The sequence below is a fragment of the Atractosteus spatula genome, chromosome 7 (assembly GCF_055471065.1).
Source record: "Atractosteus spatula isolate fAtrSpa1 chromosome 7, fAtrSpa1.hap1, whole genome shotgun sequence".
Taxonomy (NCBI): domain Eukaryota; kingdom Metazoa; phylum Chordata; class Actinopteri; order Semionotiformes; family Lepisosteidae; genus Atractosteus; species Atractosteus spatula.
In genome coordinates, this window is record NC_142712.1 from 47,926,855 (window position 1) to 47,947,513 (window position 20,659).

The 20,659-nt window shown below is 36.7% G+C and overlaps 1 protein-coding gene across 2 annotated transcripts in view; it reads left to right on the top strand.

Moving 5' to 3' along the window:
* The first annotated feature begins 333 nt into the window (after positions 1-333).
* unc13c (unc-13 homolog C (C. elegans)) overlaps positions 334-20,659 on the top strand; it is a 139,004-nt gene continuing 118,678 nt past the window's right edge. For both annotated transcript variants that reach the window (XM_088921651.1, XM_088921650.1), the window contains exons 1-3: positions 334-3,577; positions 15,969-15,991; positions 16,753-16,817. In XM_088921651.1, the coding sequence (XP_088777777.1) occupies positions 583-3,577; positions 15,969-15,991; positions 16,753-16,817 (3,083 nt within the window). In that variant the 5' untranslated portion in view covers positions 334-582. The remainder of the gene's footprint in view (positions 3,578-15,968; positions 15,992-16,752; positions 16,818-20,659) is intronic.

A 20,659-nucleotide genomic window follows, 5' to 3' on the forward strand; every position in this document is an offset into this window, starting at 1 on the left:
GGAAATAAAGTGGTTGTTCCCCAATTTCAAGTATATTTTGCTCCAATGGGAGTGTTAAAACGATGCAGTGAAAGGGCATTAAAGCAACTGTTTCATCAGTCAGCTTAAAAGAAATTTTGTCTGGCTAAGCTATCCCTTTAATGACGCTGCTGTTCATATTGAGCACAGTATCTTTTGGTGTACCTCATGAAAGCTATACTAAGTTCAGTTTGTATTGAATGCAATGGTAAAAAAAGCATGTTTACTGTTTTGCTTCTGTTAAATGTGAACTTATCTGTGTATGTTCTGTGCCATATATTTCCTGTGTATTTAAACAACATTTTTCCTTTATAGAGTAATGCGAGTAGCCATGAGGAAAGCAACTGGATTTTACAATGTTTCTGGTCCCCCTCTAGGATTTATAGTTTTTGCCTTCTGGCATAGTAAAAACTAAGGGCAACTTTGAAGGCTGCTTCATCAGGTCACTGAGGCTTGACTGTCAAAACATTCTTGTGCACGCATGCGTGTGATAGATTACTATGGGTTCTCAGCCAGGTCAGTTTTGTTGTACTTGGGAAAGCCGGTGACACAACTTTGCCCTCCATGGTTTCTGCCCTACTCAAGAGCCTCCCATCTTACATACTGAAGATTTGCAAAGGAATGTTTACAAAGAAATTGGCAAATACCACAAAGAAGAAAGAGAGCAGTCAAAACAAAAAGGAGCTAAAGCTGACCCCGGCAACCCCAGTACGGAACCCCACTTTCTCTACAGCAATAAAAAGCACAGTCAAAAAAATCGCCAAATGTTCATCAGCACGCAACTTGTCTGTTGAAGAGGACGAAGGCAAAAACGAATTTTCACTGTCACCGACATTTAGTTACCGTGTAGCAATAGCAAATGGACTCCAGAAAAATCTTCTTTTAGTTAACAATAATGAAAATCTTCTTCAAGAGGTCTTATCAATTGATAGCAACTATTCTGACTCCTTGAGTGAGGTGAAAGTCGGCCATAGATTTGATGAACACAAATCTCTTACGATGCCTGTAAGAAGGAATAGAAAAAGTCTCAGCAGTCTGGCACCCTCTGATGGAAGCTCTGAGGGTGAGCGCACTCTGCACACATTGCGGCTTGGCGCATTGCGCAAATTAAGAAAGTGGAAAAAAAGCCAAGAATGTGTCTCTTCAGATTCAGAGGTAAGCAACTGGAAAAAAACTCTAGGTATCCGCAGCAAGTCCTTGGACAGGGCTGGACGTCAACAACGAACAGCAACCCTCGAACCGGGCTTCAGCTCCACAGGCTGCATCAGTCAGACCCATGATGTGATGGAAATGATTTTCAAGGAACTACAGGGAATCAGTCAAATTGAAACAGAACTCTCTGAGCTACGAGGACACGTGAATGCTCTCAAGACCTCCATTGATGAAATATCCAGTAGTGTGGAAGTTGTCCAAAGCGAGATTGAGCAATTGCGATCCGGCTTCGTACAGTCAAGGCGAGAAACACGTGATATACATGACTACATCAAACAAATTAGTCACCAAGGTAACACAGTCAGTCTTAGATTTATAAATGTGCCTGAGGACAAGCATGAAAAAGCTGAAAATCTCATTTACCAGATTTTAAAGGAGAAAATGGGTTTTGCAGATGCACACAAGACAATAAAAATTGAATTAGCCCATCGGCTGGGGCAACAGAGGGAATGTCCTAATGCTAAACCTCGTCCTATCATTGTCTTCTTTGCCAGTCCCCAGGATAGGGATTTAGTTTTAAAGAAATGTTACAAACTGAAGGGCACAGGCATATCAGTCTCTACTGACAGCCTTGCTCATGAAGCTAAAGAGAGAAAAGACAAAGGGATGACGTCCTCCCAAACGTATGAAAGCATGGACATAAAGGTATCTATAAAAGAGAAGACTGAGCTGGATGACTGGGACTCAATGGACAGTGATAAAGAGCTAGAAACTGATTTAAATAGGAACAAATATGCAATCATTTCAAAAGCTTCATTCAAAACGAAATCTGACAAGAAAAAAGCAGACTCCCATGACAGCAGAACCCATGACAGGTCTGCTGATGGAAGTATGTATTCAAATGCGGCACAATACACTGATGACACTTTTCACTCATCTGGGTATGATGGTGATGAAAAGCAAACAAAGCCTTATTACACAGACTTGACCCCTGTATGGCTTTCCCAGAGTGATTACTCCACACCCAAACTTAGTCGTTCGGAGTCAGACTTTTCAAAGCTATGCCAGTCCTATTCTGAGGATTTCTCAGAGAGCCAGTACTTTAGCCGGGCCAATGGATGCTCTCTTTTGTCATCTTCCGATAGGGAACTTTGGCAGAGGAAGCAAGAAGACATGGCCTCTTCTTGGTATGCCAGTCCACCCAGCCAAAATCTGAGTCAGGAAAACCCGCCTTATGTGGAGCCGAATGAAGTAGAGAACACAGAAACTGTTGACAGTGGGGTGAGCAATGGGCTGGTCTGCATATCAGGTGACAGAAGCCACTACAGTGACTCCCAGCTCTCTTTGCAAGGTGACCTTTCACCTTGGAAAGACTGGCATCATTTAGAACAGGGTGCTGATTCTGGCCTTGACACTTCAACTCAGCAAAACATTGTTTCAGAGGTAAACAGTCCATACGATACCATTGTGAATACATTCCCAGAAAATATTACAAAATGCCAAGAGGTTGACCTCCAGTTTGAAGGGGAAGGAGAGAACTACATGACCTTAGAGAGCAGTTCTTCAACATGCCCAGGCTTTGAGAGTGAAACTGCAAGTCAGCTGGATGCCCAGAGTGACCCATACCCAGAATCAAATACAAATAATTTTTATCAAACCCCAAACAGATCCACAATCATGTACCGTAGTCAGAGTGAGATAAGGACTGATGATTCTGGGGAAGTGCCCAAATCATGGCATAGCAGACTCAGCATAGACCTTACAGATAAAACTTTTAGCTTTCCTAAATTTGGATCCACTCTTCAGCGAGCCAAGTCTGCATTAGAAGTAGTTTGGAACAAGAGCACCCAGAGCCTCAGTGCCACAGAGGATGCAAGCAATTCCACATTCATGGGCCGATTTAGGACTTTGTCCCAATCAACTGCAAATGACTCCAGTACAACAATAAATTCAGACGTATATACAGAGCCTTATTACTACCGGGCAGATGATGCAGAATATAATGAACAGGCAGCTGACAACGAAACAGATTATGTCGAAGTCATGGAACAAGTTCTCGCCAAACTGGAGAACAGGACTAATGCAAATGAACCTGAAGAACAATACCAAATGTATGAGGCTTCTCAGGAGGGAAACTATGTGCTGGAATACGACTGTAGCTATGATGAACAGTATGATCTGCAGTATAGTGAGGAGTATGATGATAATGAGATAGCTGGGGACACACCTGAGTTTGAATCATTATATGAACAAGAAACAGAAGAAAAGGAGGATGAAAACCAAAATATCCCAGAAGACCCTTCTGAATCTCAACCCAAAAAAAGGATACGACCCACTTTCAAAGAAGCCGCTTTGAGGGCATATCGAAAACAAATGACCGAACTGGAAGAAAAGCTTCTTGCTGGAGGTACATAGTTCATTTGTTATCAGATAATTTACAGGCAAATTCAATGAAAGTGAAAAGATAATGGTGCACACGAGGATTTAGGCAGTCAAAATATGAGTGTATACACTAATTAATGCATCAGGTATTATTAAATTGACAAATAAAGGTGAATAATAATGAATACAGTATGTAATGAAAAAGCAGCTACAGAATGATCTAAATCTTTATTAAGAATTATTAAGGAAATTCTTGATTAGGAATACATAATTGTCTGTGCAGCAGATTATCATTATCACATTGGCTTATAAAATATATATATATAATATTTGGAGGGAATGATTCATGTTCTTGAGTTTAAAGCAGTGGTGGGCATGGCAGTTTTCATTAGAGGTGACTGGAAACCCCAGTATCTGTTACAGTAGCACTGAGACATGACTAATCAAGATGAAGAAGGATGGACAGGAATGGTTCAGGGAAGATACGATTCAGATTTCTTTCATTCACTTTTGATTTTCTGTTGAATGATTAATAATATTATTGTTATTGTAGAGCAAGGGCAAAGGTTTTAATATGTGTTAAAAAACTGACTTGCACTTTTCCCTGTAATTGATAATAAAACAGGCAGTTTCCAGATGGGCCCAGACAGTTCTTGGAAATGTTTCTCATTTCGATTCTTCCATTGAGAGAATAGAAGCATTTTTTTGTAAATCAGATTTGATTTTTAATCAGCACTGCTTGATATAATTGTAATACTGTTTTAATGTAACAAAATGCAAGTTCTTCTGGAGGCCATTAAGTGTTGCGTAAAGGAATAACACAGTAATTCTGTTTCATACCCTGTTTAGTATTCACCACTGTCTGTCCCTGGAGGCTTAAGATTATTTGGGGAATTATTTTTTTATAATTTTTATTGGAAAAGCATTGGTCAAAGTTGTATCCCTTATTCCCCATATGCTAATTGTTTCTTCATCCCTCTCCTCCTGCTCTTTCACTCTTCTTGTACTCCTGGTCCAGGAAGGTTTGGTTCTCATTTCGGTATTTTATTCTCATATATATTCTCAGTTTGTATTTATAGCCAGTAAAGGGGTAGCCAGTGAGCCAAATCAAAACAAAATAAATGTAAGTGTGATTCTGCAGATTCTACATGGTTCCCTTTTGATTTGTAATGTTTTTACACACACACAAATATATCTCTTGTTTTATAGTGGTGGCACAGTCCTCCACTTCTAAAAACCCCACACTATTATTTGCTGCAACGCTACTTCACACTGCTGTGCTTTCATCATCCTGTCTTGGTCCTGCTGTGCTTGTGGATTTGTTTTTATCAGCTTTTAATGTCTGGGCTGCAGCACAGTGTCCTGGGTTGGAAGGGTTGTTGCAGTTCTATTCTGAGATCTCCCTACTGTGCTGTGTGCAGATTTGAATTTTGGAGAATTGTGGAAGGAGAAAGAGTAGAGTTATTCTGAAAAAAGTTAATTTTGCTTTGAAAAACTATTACACATGAGTTCAATCTTATTCTACATGCCTTTTCCAAGAGGTTTATGTCTGGACACCATGTTTATGTGTGACACACATTTCATTGGAAAAATTCAATTTTCTTTTGGATAAAATTGTAAATGAAGGAAAGTCTATTTGCAACAGGTCCATAGTGCATAATATAGATGGTTATTTTGCTGATGCAAATCTTGTAAAGGAAAGCATAGCAATTGAATTCTTCTTAAGAAATGCATTACTCTGTGGTCATCTATAATCTAATGTGCAAAAGTGTAGCATCTTCTGCAGTTTAATTTTAAAATCTGAACTTAATTTCTTCTAGATGTTTTTGAACATGCAGTTTTATTTTTTTTCTTGCATTATTTTATGGCCACAGGGAGGTCCTTATTATACTTTGGGGTTATTGACCACAATAGTGTACCTACTGTATAGCAAAACTGCTTACAAAGGGGAATTCTTTCCTGTAAGAAAAATGTAAAATGACTATAAGAATGTAGATATCACCTGTGGAATGTTTTACTTTTTACATTGTCATTTAAAACTCTTTTTCCTTTGAAAACATTTACTACATAGTACAGAATAATTTTAATATAAAAGATTTTATTTATATTTAATATTAAATTAATATATTCTACTTTAAAAGGAAACAGCAACAGTAAAAGGCATTGTAAGCATGGGGAATTTTTCCATGTTTCTCCAAAGATTCAGCTACTGTACATATGTGTGGAGAAACGTTATCTTTATCCCATTTATGTTGTATTTAGAGGCTTTATGACATTCAGATTTCATTGCCTTGTTATAAATCTTCTTAGTTCTTCAGAAGAAGATCATTAAAAGTGAGAAATTACTTGATCAATTTGAATTTCACAAGGCCTCAACTGACTCCACATGTGTTGCTGTTCTTAAATAGTATAGTTAATTTTGTCATTTAAAATACATACAATACAAAAGAACCATTTTGAAAAATATTTTGAGGCCCATGTGTGAACAAGACTTGGTTACTTTGTATTATAACTGCTGTATGTCCTGGAGGCAAGTATGAATTAATTGTAAAAAACAGATGAGATATTACACAATATAACATGCTGCTGAAAATGTGTCATTGTAGCGCAAAAGAGAAAATTAGGTTTTGTTTTATTCAGATGCTCCTTTCAGATTTTCTGTCCATTACGGATAGATTGTTTAAAACCCTGAATGGTTCTCACAACAGGGTAAGAAATACCTCCTTTTAGCCTGAGCATACTGTACAAATTGAGGGATTCAAGTCAAAGCATGAAGCTTACGCTTGGCAAAAAGAGATCTTAATCAAAAGGAGGCCAGTTACCTTATTTGTACATTTTTATACTTTTATACAATGCCTTGAAAAAGTATTACCCGCTTCCAACGATATCAATTCAAGTATACACTTTTAAAGTGAATATTTTAAGTTGGACCTTAACTTGTCACCCATTAAAGCATTCAGTTTTAGAATTCAGGTTTTGATTAAAAATAATTTACTTTGAAAACGTGTGCATACAGTTGTTCAACAAAATGGGATATTATTGAAGGTGGTTAATACTTATGTATGACAATATATAGAGAGAAGGCACGTACCGTATATAAAAATAATCACAACCTCAGATATGAAATAGTTATACAGTTAGGTTTGCTGTGTTTATGCTATAAGTGAACAAAACCAGCTGTGTCCAAAGTTCACTCAGACACAAGCATGCAAACAGTATGGCATAGCCAGACAGAGGCTTTTTATATGATCATAGGGATGGTCTCCCACTGAATCTGTAAAGCAGCTCCTAGATCATCAATGTATATGATTAACATTGATGAAGTTGTTTACACAGGTCATCTGACAGATTAGCTGGGATAAAATACAGAATAACAGGACATGTAGATGGAACATCAACAGTAACCCTTGCCTTGCATGAACAGGAATTATTGAGTCGAAAGATTAAAAGGAGTAATTTACCCCTTTACTGTCAAAATTAAATGAATAACTGTTTTCTGTTTCATCTTTTTTACATCACAAAGATAGTTGTTTTTGTCTTCTGTTACATAATGTGGCTCATTAAGCAGGGATTATAGCCCCTTACTGTATGTGTAATGATGACAGTGTATCACAGAAACAGAGCTACACTAGGTAGAGGTTAAAATAATAATGGTAAATACAGTAGGTTTTTTTTAACATTTCTTCAGGAAAATATGGGGTACTATCTTTGGTTAAGCATTTTTTTGGCTTGTGTTGCTTCATGCTTTTGTTCTCTAAAGTGATCATTTTTAATATAAATGACTGGTGCTCCCTTGGTTACCAATCCTTATCAATCAGTCATGTCTTAATGCTGTTTTTTTGGAAGATTGATTATATTCTGCCCTGACTTACTATTTCTCTTTCAGCACCTTGATCTGATAGTTTAAGATCATACAGTACTTCCCTTTACAATTTAATTATTCAAGTAATTTGCAGTGGTAAACGTCTGCAATGAGTCTTGAGAACAAGAAGCCAGTTACTGGGTGAAACTGACAAATGAAAAATCTCCCAAGGTATGACACTTTCTCCTGTATGAGTAGAGATCAGGCCACAGCTAGGTGACTAGTTTATATTATTAGATTTAGAGAAAGAAAAAACTGCAATATTTATATATCAAAGAATAAGTTTGTTAGGCAATACTGTTGGACAAATTTCTCTACGCACTGCTTTCTGTCCTTCAGTCCTGCATTTTGTCATTTAGAGCTCCTGTATTCCTTGGTTACCTGTTTCCAGCAGTAACAATAGATGGTGATTTTTACTACAGATTGCAGGCAAAGAGGCCGCTTTGGTTGTGATATATCTCTGGTGATTAATGATCAGGGGCAAGAAACACAAATTCAATATATTATACAATTTGTCATTTAAGGGTATAATCTTTATAGTATAGATCACTAGAAAGCCAAATTATGTTTTCCCCACACCAGTAGCAACATGTTATTTAATGGAAATTAAGAGAGAAAGAGATGGAGCAACTTATTCACATACCTGTATTGAACATCAAAGCAAGTCTTCTTCTCTAAACTCATTTTTTCCCTTGGTTTTTATTCCATCATATTGCAGCTGTTTACTTGTTTCTTTCTATCCAATGCACTGCTGCTGTAGTACAATGTAGTAACAAAACAGGCAATTGCTTATCTGAGTTTATTGTTGCTTCATTTGAATCACAGAGGCATTTCAAGTGCTGTAGACCACCAGTGAGTGTTAGTTTTAGTCCAATGGCAATTTTAAGTGCTGAAATAGATAAATATATTCCTCAGGTCTGTATTGTAGTGTAATGTGCAGGTACATCTCTGCCTGATATTCCTGAAGTTCCTAAGATTTATTAATTCAAATCAAGTCTTGGGGGGAACATTTCTATTCCTCCTGGGAATTTCACAATGTGGCAATTAAATAAAGATTACGATTTTATAATGAGTTAATGATTTTATTCTTGTCAGACGTAAGAAATTATTATACAGTTTGTTCAAAAATAACAAAGCTGTAAAAATTGACAAATGTTCTGCTTTGGTGTCATCAATCACAGTCTGTTTTTATGATGCATTACGTTAAAATCATTTGCATTCAGAGACAGATCCATCCAGATTAATTAGAAGCAGTAAACTTTAATGAAGCATTGATGTGCAAAGTGCACATTGCAATGTTCAAAATGTCAGGTGTCTAAGCTGTATAAGAGAGACCCACAATGGTAGTGAGATTTATTTTTTAATTATTTTCTTATTTAAGGAATTGATTTACTCAGGAAAAGCACAACGTGATTTTGTATATCAATTTTACTGCATACTAGTGCTACAAAGAGGAACAGTTTTTTAAAAGAAAAGAAAAACAAACATTCTATCATCTATTGCTGTTGTTTATTTCTGTTTATCCCTGTCCATCCTGCTCATTTCAGAGGCTTTGTAGCGGAACCTCAATGGGCTGATATTTCCTGCCAGGTCAGTATACACTTCAGTAGAACAGCTACTGGAGTGAGATGCTAATTCTCATTCCCAAGGGCATTTTCTAACCAGGTCAGCCTTGTTTAGAATATTCATTTTAGTATTGTAGTAAGCACTCTTGCTGTATTTCTTGCTGGTCCACTTTCTCCCTTCATCACTTGTTGTTCAGAGAAAATGTCAAAAGCATTTGGACCAAATTTGAATTCTGTTTGATCATTTCAATTGATGCATTAAATTAAAGATCCAAACAGTGCACAGTGAACACAATGCACTACAATGTGCAAAAATTAAAAATGTTTTGATATTGCTTTGGATTTCTGGAAATGGAAAATATCTTATTTTTAACTGCTGATAAATATTTACAGTATATCTTGTTAGTCTTCATAGTGTAATAGCATGTACTGTACTTCATGAATCTGGAGTCATGTTCTGTATGCCTCCTGTTCTTATTGTTCTTAATTGGAGAGCAGTGTCAGGAGTGTTCTATGCCAAATGGGTTTGCAAAGATGTGTCCCTCACTTGTGGAGGGTGGTACCCTTTAAATACTCAATATTTGTACAATTTAATTATCCCTAGGGCTGTTTAATCCACCTCATTAAGCATAGTTTACGAGATCCCACAAGCACACTTTCTGGTTCATTGCATATTCCCGTACTCTGCTGTTCTCCTGTGGCCAGATAATTCTCTCCTTCCAGTCCTTCTTCTACTTTGTCACTTGTTTGCACAAGCAGTCCCAAACCTATTTCCAGCAGCCAGCAGCCATATCACCCTGCAAGTCACAACTGGCAACCCACTGGAGCTCAGCAGGCGTGAGCCTGGTCAGTACCTGGATGGGAGACCTCCTGGGAAAAAACTAAGGTTGCTTCTGGAAGAGGTGTTAGTAGGGCCAGCAGCAGGCATTCACCCTGCGGTCCATGTGGGTCCTAATGTCCCAGTATAGTGACAGGGACACTATACTGTAAATAGGTGCCGTCCTTCAGATTAGACGTAAAACCGAGGTCCTAACTCTCTGTGGTCATTAAAAATCCCAGGCCGTTTCTCAAAAAGAGTAGGGGTGTAACCCCAGCATCCTGGCCAAATTTCCCATTGGCCCTTACCAATCATGGCCTCCTAATAATCCCCATCTATGAATTGGCTTCATTACTCTGCTCTACTCCCCACTCATAGCTGATGTGTGGTGAGCGTTCTGGCGCACTATGGCTGCCGTCGCATCATCCAGGTGGATGCTGCGCATTGGTGGTGGTGGAGGGGAGTCCCCATTACCTGTAAAGCGCTTTGAGTGGAGTGTCCAGAAAAGCGCTATATAAGTGTAAGCAATTATTATTATTATAATTATTATTATTGAGCTGGTAGGCTTCCATAGTTGCTGTTTGGTCCACAGTATAGGTTTCCTCTGGGTGATCCGCTTACACAGTCCAAATATATACTGGAGGGTTTATTGGTCCTGGTGTGAGTGTGTGTGTGCGTGTAGTCAGTGTGTGCCCTGTGCCCTACACTGTGCCCTGTGATGGACTGGCCTCCCGTCCAGGGTGTATCTCGCCTTGCACCCATTGCTTGCTAGGATTGGCTACCCAAACCTTGTATTGGATAGAGCAGTTGGAAAATGGATGTGTGGAATCTACAGTACTATATTACATAGAAATTGCACATGCTTGTTCTTTGTCTTAATATCAGTGTTTAAAGACATGTATTGCATAATGCAGTCAATTAAAACAATGACTTGGAAAGAACTATTTAATAGCTTTAAAGTTGGGAATAGATGCTATACACTAGCTGTGATCGTATCTTCTGGATTCCCGTTGTGCTGAGCAGCTCAATATTTCAGGCACATGTCAAAGAACCATTTCTTCCTAAATATATACCAATATATTTATACCAATCAGATTTTAAATAAGTATATAAACAATAGTGTTGTCTATAGTCCTTCACACAAGCGAGTCTGATGAAGATATTTATTTTTCAATGCAGATGAACAGATAATGTTAAATGGTATCTGCTGTAATGATACATTTTATTGTTACAAAAATCAATCAAAATCATGTAGTCAGAATGCTATGATAATTGTGTTTCCACTGCATACACACACTATCTCTCTAAAATGTGTTCTGTAAATGTCTATCGAATGCAAGCTTGACCATCTCTATTTTGACTGAATTTTATTTTTGCTTTTGTTGATTTTCATCCTTCTCATTAATATTGACTGTTACTGTGCATTACAATATCACTATCAAACCTTGATATCAATTTTTGTAGATTTACCTCATTGTATGTCTCCTGCTGGTATTTTAGCACCACATTATTACAAAATGAGATGTTTGAGGTGCACTTTGAAGTTCAATTGGAAGCATTTCCTGATTTAAACTATGGATCAGTTGACAGACATATATGGGACTCAGTCAAAGACTTAATTAAAGATAACTCTACTGTATTTGCCTCACACTTACATAAATCTAATCTTTGAAAAATTACTGAAATGGAAACCGAGTTGGTTTTTCTACAATGTGATCAACAACTCCTTTTTAAGGTCACTGCACTGGAAATTAACCTTATTATAAAATAATTAAATTCACAGTTTAGACATTATGCTGAATTTCCTATATGTAGATCTAGGCAAAAAATATTTTAATGTCAGTTGACCCAGTGAATATAATGAATATTTTGCAGATATAGTATTAATGGTCATTAGTTCAACAGGGGGGGAATTACTAACAGATAAACTTCAAATTTCATACTTTCTATTTTTAATTATACAGTTCACACATCCACTTTGATCAGGGGTAGTGAATGAGATTTCTCCAATTTCTAAATCTATCCAGTCTTTCTCAGTCAGCTGTGCTAGAGGTGTCTATCTCACTGTTTGTTCTAAACAATGCACTTTAGCACATGGTAAGAGTAAATCTCCTTGCATTTGTGGCTTTCTGTTTGCTACTGATTAGGACCTTTTTTCTTGTCAAAATAAATTAGGCAATTAAGGAAGATTCATTTTTGCAGGCTGTTAATACTGCCGTTATATTCCTATTATTGCCAAAAATAAATATTACTCACTTTGTGTGAGCTATCATCCCATTTCACTTATTATCTCTGATGACAAACTATACACTAAAGTGTTGTAATTCTATCAGGAGGATTATATGTCCAAATTAGTTCAACACAATTAAGCTCATATCATCAAAGTGCATCTGGCCTCTGATAACTTTCACCATCTTCTCAACAGTATACCTACTGTGCAACTGTAGTCACAATCTCATTCTGTGCTCTCCAAAAGAAGTCTTTTGATTGTCTGAAGTGGGAATATTTATGACTGGTCATGATTATATGGTCTTGGGATTATTTAAGCATCCATTTATGACATTGATGTTTGCTATTTCTAGGTTGCCCACTGTCAGCTACGTGGTTTGTCTTGTCTTTAAAAAATCTATTGCACAGGTTCTTTATCAGTCTATTAGTTATATTTATATTCCTGATAATAATATTCAACATAGTATATAGCTCCATGTCATTCAATTCAAAATACTTTCTTCATCTTCAAGGTGCACTTGGAAATATACAGTATGTACAGTAGATAATATCTCCCACTCCCTGTTGCACATCCTATATTTAATCGTTTCAGTGATTTATTTGAGAATAGAATTAATATGTTTAATTAAAATGGTCTGAACTTGCATTACACCCATTAAATTTTACATTTTAAAAATGTACTGTAGGTCTCGTCAAATAATTCAGGTATCTGGTATTTTTAGATACTTTTTTTTACATGTCATAGCAATAAACAACTTTCATGATATTTTAAACTGATATATGCTGACTCAACAGATGAACTAATTTCCCCTATTCTCTTCAATCTCACATCTTCATAATAAAAATGAATGATCATACCTCCAACTGTATAGGTGTAACAGGTGTGAGCTCACACCTGAAGAAGGCTCCACGGCCGAAACATGTTTTCTTTCTTCCTTTTTCAGCTTGTTTTTTTTTAAGAATGATTGACTTTGTCTGCTCCAAGACTTGTAATGCAATATGAGCTTCCAGGCTCTTCTTTCTGTCTATACTTGTCTCTCCATTTCTCAATGTGTGCCTGAGGGAAGAGTTTGTCATTGCACTCAGTGCATAATCTGTTTGACCACACTGACAAAACAGAGGTGTTGGCTGCTATAGTTTGTTATTTATTTATTGCAGGACTTCATATTATCTAGAACAGGGACTAACATGTCACAGATGATGCCATTTTTCTGCGATAATATATTGTAAAGTAGCTTGAAGTGGATCATTTCATGGTTAGGATTTCTGGAGACACAGAGTGTATCTGAGACTTTGTAAACAGTTTCATTGAAAATTGTGTCCTAGGCCCCTGTGTAAGCTATGTCCAGGGGAAGCTGTGAAGACGATTTAACACATGCTTTAGGACTGGCCAGAGGCATTTACAATCTGGAAACAGATGTTGTTTTCTTAATAATTTAATTGAGGTTTTTCCTTTTTCATCCTGGGTAGTTTTACTATGTATACGATGATAATTTTGGATTCTCATAGTGGCAGAAACAAATCTGTTTGGCTTGGCTTGACTGCAGCTAAGAAGTTGCTGGCAATATCTTGGAAGATTCCACACTCTCTGTCTTGGTTTCATTTTCTTGGTAACATGTCTGTGGAATTGTCGACTGCTAGGGCCCATGGTGCCAGTGAAGGCAATACAATTCTAGTACATTTTCAACCTTAAAATATGTTTAAAATGTACAGAATTTTCCTTCTGTACTAAAATGGCTTAGATGGAGCTAGAATGCATCCGCTCATCTCTGTCAGAACTGATACATGGTTTTTCATGACTATATTAAACCTTAATGCTTGATTGTAGTCCTACATGAGCTTATTACTGACTTTTATTTAGAATCTTTGTCTCCCATTAAGTTGTCTTTTTCACAAGAGTGTCCTGAAAGGATAGCACAGTGCATGTCTACAAGCAAAACATTTCACTGGAAGAACAGATACTGGGGTTTCCAGCCATAACTATTTTCTGTTTTTTGTTGTATTAATATAATACTACAGAGAATCTGACTTTGTAAAGTTAAGGAATTGTACTTTGCTTTTTGTGATTGGTTTCTATGCTGTATTGTGTAACAAAATTTAGCAAAAACGTATGTAGATTAATTTGTTTCCATACGTACAGTATGGTATTAGTAAACACTTTCATATAGAATTACAAACTTCTCTTTCAAAATCCGGTACTTTGGATTAATTCTACATATTAGGTTACATTAGATTAATCCAAAAGCCCTGAACACGAAGGGTAACCATCAATCAATGAGATACTGCTGCCTTGAGGGGCAGAGGAATGAACATTTACTTTATAACAGTGCAACCTACAGGTTTGTATAGGCTGTATAGGATTGCCAGATGTGTCCCACCATATCTATCCTTATCCTCTTGCTTGTTTTTGCCTTAAAACCTGTATTAAGGAGGAAAAGGATGGTGCAAGAGCCCAGAGCAGTATAGACAGCAGATGAAGAATTACAGTAGCTCTTCAAATGATGCAAGCAGAACCATAAATAAGGCAACAAACAAGGGAAGGAATGAGAGTCACAGTCCCTAACTGGAATTCCTGAAAGAAAGGATTCCCTTGGAGAAAATGCCTAAGGATACCAGGGTAAAGGGCTCTTATGACTCTTATAGCAACAACAGAAATATGGAGGGGAGAACAGAGAACCAGCCTACACCATAAAAAGAGTGTATCATAAACAAAATCAATGAAATGAGGGGGTGCAGAGTCTGAACCCACTTGCTGAAAATGTGGTAACTCACAAAGATTGAACAGTTCTGCAGTTAACTGTTAACAGCTCAAGCAGACAGCTGTTAAGAGCAGTTTATGCTTTTAAGTTCACTAGAAAGACACTGAAAGTGAATCTGTCTATCTTAGGAGAAAGAGCCAGTTTCCAATAGGATATCAACACAGTCAACAGTAAATAGTAAAGGTTATTGAGGTAACATAGATAAAATAAGATCAGGGTTGGATTAATTTTCACATGCTGCTAGTTAAGGAAATAGGAAGAGCAGAATATGCCACTCTTGTATCCTTACTGGGGAGGGGCAGAAATGGGGACTCACTCATCCACCTGGTGTATTGGCAGTGCTGGTATAAATGCTCAGCCAAGTTCAAGATTCGTTCTAGAATATACAGTAAATATGATGGATCCTATATTCAAAATAAGCATTGTGAATATATGGCCTTCTGATGTGAAATAGACTGCAAAACCCATAAAGACAAAAATATTTATGACATGTTTAAAGTGATAGATTGATTAAGAAGACTTAGTATTAATATAAATCCTAGATTTGGATCAGCAGTATAGAAATATAAATTGTAGACTTTTTAATCCTTTTTTAAGACTAGATTTTGTCCTCTGATTATAGCATGATACAATGCAATCTTGAGTGATTGTTTCCTTTGTTTCGAGGTAATCAGTGTCTAGAAAGGTAAAATGCAGTTCAGCCAAGATAAATGTAATTTGTGCAACCCTCTAATCATCTTGTTTTTTCCATGCCTTCGAATTATTATTCTCTACTTTGCAGCAAATTTGGTGCAGTGTCCATAAGCAGTGTGGAAAACTTGCATGTTTTTTTATACAGCAGCTAAGTCTGAAGTGTTTTATAGGACATTTAAATATGTAGTCACCTAGAGTAAGTTTATAGAGTACTTTGGTTTTCTTTGAGCTTTAGCAGTATTCCAATAAAAAGGCACAAGATATATTCCTTTGTATATCTACATAGGCCATGTGATTTAATAGCTAGGGATTACCATAGAGGATATAACTTTGGATCTGTTAAAAAATAAAAGTAACCTATATTTCCTGTTAAAAGACGGTTTTAAAAGTTACTCCATGTGCATCAGGATCTGCCTTGTATCGTTTAACATCCTGTTCCTGAAGCAGCTCCTTTCTAACATTGTGTCCCCCTCTCCTTGGTTCTCTTTCAGATAGCAGTTCTGTGGATGCACAGGTTTTAAATTGCTGTTATTCATCTTTCATTTAGGCTCATGTGTGTTTTTTCTGTTACCATTTTTGTCAGTGTGTTGTGTGTGACCATTTCATACACTCATCAGAAAGTGCTGCATGTCTCTTGATGTTTCTTTATGAATCTGGTTTTTGGAACATTTAAACATACGATGCATTTGTAAACAGGACAAATCCAACAATCTGTTAATTAATTCTGGCATAAAATACCATTTTCAAGTTACTGTACATGGGCTGGTTCAATAAAAAGTGATATAACATTTGTGTTCCAGTAAAACCTTGCTTTACGTACTGTAGTTTCAGCTTTCTGACTGTGCTCTGAATTATTACAATGTTAAACTGTATTTCAAAATTGTATTTATATACAGTAAAGTCATACAGTATGTGCTACAGTATGTTTAAGATATCATGATTATACAGAATTGTCTCTGCAAAGCATTGAAGTATTTTATGCTGTCTTTCACTGAATGGATATATCACTTTTTTATCAGAACATATTGTTCATGTTCAGAATACGTATCATATGTATGTGGTACAATATTTGAAAAACATAAGCAGTCCTTACTTCCCTTGTGGGAAACCGTGGAAATACTGGCTGCTGTGTTATAAACTAATAAAATTAGTCATTTCCCCTAGTTTGCCCATAATGAATGACAGGCCCAAGAAGTACCTGAATAATGTTTTAAGATGTGACCTATAAATATGTGAAGAATAGTATTAAAGTAACCTTTTATTATCTCTTTGAAGGCCCGGCTAGCACACGGCAATGCTTTGGATGCATCAAAACTTTATGGGCTTCAGGCTGCTGGAGGGTAAGTTGCATATTTATTGAAGTATCTATGGTAAGCAAAAATGTGGTAGTTTTGCAAGTTATTGCAAAAATGAAAAAAAAATGTTAGTGGAAAAACAGAAATCCCATGTAACTGTCTATTAAATTCTGGTGTTCTCACTAAGATCTACTTTAATGTGTCTGTTGTAGACATTTTGTTACTTCCTACAGAAGACTCATATTTGTAGCCTATTTGTGCATGCATATAACTCAATGGAAAGGGGCATATGATAAACATTTATAATATGTATGTGTGGCTGCATTTCTGCAGTATGTAGATAATTGCAGATAATCTAATGATGCTCCTGTGGTATTCATAGTGTTGTACAGGTAGTCTTCACTCTGAGAGGTGAATACATAGTGCTGCTGATAAAACTTAGTTCTGTGGTAGAAAGAGATATTGCATGGAGAATACACTGTATTGTAAAACAAAAAGGTGTAGGACAGTACATCTACTATCATTGTTATAGCTCCAGGACAGGGGGCTGTAAAGATCTGTTCCTCAAGCATTTATACTCATGTTGTTATTCATAAGAAGAGATATTGGTTTATTGTGATCCAGCGGTTCCTCTAGTGTTTGTCAAATGCTCAGGGAGCCCTTTGACAACAACCTGCTCTCGAATAAAGTGCTGCGTTTTTGTAGTAGCTCTGATGGCTTATTTATTAATTTTGTATAATACTGCTTGGGAGGCATTTGGAAGAATTGCAAAAAGAATAAAATACTTTACTTTAGAAGCTATAAGTACTGTATACCCTATGGACATTTTAAAGGTTGTGGTGTTTTTAATTAACCATAATTAACTTTATTTTTAAACTGTTCTTTTATAGTCTCTATGATCTGTTCCGTATGATATTAAATGCAAAAGTATCAAATAAAATATTACAGAAAAAAAATTCTAATAATAATCAAAATGTATCTGGTTAAATGAACTGGCATGGATAATTCATTTCATATTTAAAGCAGATGATCTGGAAGCAGCTGCTAGGAACTGTAGATTTCATTTTTATGATTTTTGAGCCCACTGCTCCATTAATCTGACCTTTTGTAGAGTCCATTGCTGGGGAGCAGATTGTCAATTAAAGACACCGCTCTTCAGAAATCTGAGTTTTTTTCTGTACCACCCTAGAACTCTAGACATAAACCTTCAACCTTCCAGATATAGTACAGCTTCAGTAACTCTGATATTTTCAGTAGTTTCAGTAACATATTTAATTATATTTATCTAATAATTATATACTTTATCAGAAATGACTGATTCATTATGTAATTCAATCAAAAATGATGCATCATAGTTTCCTAAATAAACATTTACGAAAATCCCAAAGATATCTGCAGTCCAGTATATTCTTTTAAAATGGATTGCTATAATGCAGCTTTGATTCTTGTTCTAATGGATTTCTGATGCAGATCAAATTAAATAAATCACAATGTACTGTTTTCCATTGTTACTGATTGTCCAGTTAAAGCTGCTTAGATTTATTCTGCAGAAACATGATAAAATGTTGATGGTGGTATGGGCAGCTACAGTATCTAAAAGCTCTTGTTTCATCCTAAATTCCAAATGCTGTCTAGGTGTATTATGAGGTTGTCTTCAGCCCATGTTTAGCTTAGTTTTATACCTCAGTTTTCCATATGGTGCATACAGCATGAACATTTTGTGTTAGGTTAAAAATTACTTCAGTCATTGTAATAAAGCTCACTGAATTAAATTTGTATTTGAACAACAAATGTTTAGCCACAATGTACAGTAACAGTTAAGTCAGGTGCATAATCTTTAGTGAGAAATAGGATTTGAATTTGTTTAGTTCTGTGTTTCACATGATCTGGTACTAGAACATTTCTTTCATTTCAATCTGTATAAATGTAAATGTCACTGTTAGATGACCCCTAAAACAAGACTTATTCTTGTTTTGTGCACGGCTACACCACCTTGCAATTGTAAAGCGAGCTATTAACTTGCCAGGAGTTCTTTTCTTCTCCCAGAACCACCAGTGCATCCATACCAGACAATTATCATAGATGATATACCATTTATTTCAGTCTATTATTCCACCCACTACACATAAAACAGTTCATTCACCAAATGCTCTTATTGACACACCAGTAGAAAGAAACCCCATGGAACCCAATGAAACCCCATGGAATGGTTAGTCCCACAGAATTATTCTCTGGAACCAGCTCTGGTAAGTGACCTGTGACACCAATGAACAGTGTAGTCCTTCAGTGGCGCTTAGACAGCTTCTCCTCTCCTGGCCTTCCCAAACAACATAGTTCTCTCAAGTTCCCCCTCCCCACCTTCATTTCCCCTCAGTCCAATAGCAGGTGGTGAGGGGGTGAGATGATGGCAGAGACTTCCTCAGCTGCTCCCTGGTGTCTGTATCCTCTCCTGGGACCAACTGCTGCAGTCTGTTCCACAAAACTCTTCTTCCAAAAAAGATTCTCTTTCTGTTCTGACTGGGACTTTTTATCCCTTTGAAACACAAGGGCTCCTTTACTCTTCCTCCGGGGTAATGTTTCATTGATCTCAGTTCTCAGGCCTTACTCTTAATGACAGGCCCAGTCAAACCAGTTTGCCAACCTAGTTTATGTTTCAAGAGGGCCTTGATCAGTGCAATAACTCCAGGATTAGAGCATCAAATAGAATCGACACCAAGGTGTCACTGGCCCATCATGGCAATTCACATCCGTACAGCCTTCCACACCCGGTTTCCAATACCCAAACTTTCCAATCTGTGACATAAACTGACAACAGGAATAGTAAAACATATTGTGTTTGTCTTTTACTAAGGAAATTGAAACGTGACTTTCTTCAGCAGAATTAAATCTAAATTTATTGCAGGACATGACCAAAGCAATATTGTGAGTGCTCCCCATGACACCATTCCAATAGAAACTGTTTTTTTCACAGAAATAAAAAGGTTTAGGGAATAGTTGTGTGTTTTGGCAGTACTCTATGTATATCATGGGAAATGAAGAACAATAGCAGGTTTTTAATATGGATTTACACCTCACACCTCTGGATAGTGCTGAAACAGCTTTGCGGAAAATATACAGCTTCGAGGCAAATGAATGAGAAAGACAACTACCATGACAGGTGGTTTTATTTTGTCTCTTGAGCTGTTTCAGACATGATTTTAGCAATTTCATAAGAGGCACAAAGCCTTGAGATAATTTATATTTTTTATTATACAGTATTTTTAATTTTCTAAAATTACATACTTTTATAAAATTATAAACAAACATATTCAGGTAATTAACAAATGTGCTGTTCAGTATGTTTCAGAATTCCACTCATTGATTTAAAACAAATGTGTTTTCAGTCTTTCATAAATGCTTGAAGAGGTACTTTGTAAATGCCACTGATATTATTAAATTGCACTGCTTTTAAGAACTGTTTTTTTCTGTAATGTTAATGAATGTATGGATGTTTGTGAAAGGTTTGCAGCATGTACATGCAAGATAAGCATACAATGCTTTGTTGCTGACATTGCTATTAATAAAGATTTATTGTGTTTACCACTGATATAAACTTTAAGCAGTCACTTAAGATGAATTAGACAAGACAAAAAGCAGTTCATTATTTTTGTTTTGCCCTCCCAATTTAGAATAGCTATGAGCTATATACCCCGTAACCGCACACGGGGAAGAATGAGCAAGCAGGGGGAACATAGCTGCAGCAAATGGAGGAGAGGCATGTCCCTTATCGACTGCTCTGCATGCCTGAAAGCCTCCATGTGGTCACAGGGGGCGCTATGTTGCTGAGAGCCAAGAGAGACTTCTGGCGGATTAATCCCACCTTTCTCTCAGTGGTGTTCAACCAATTG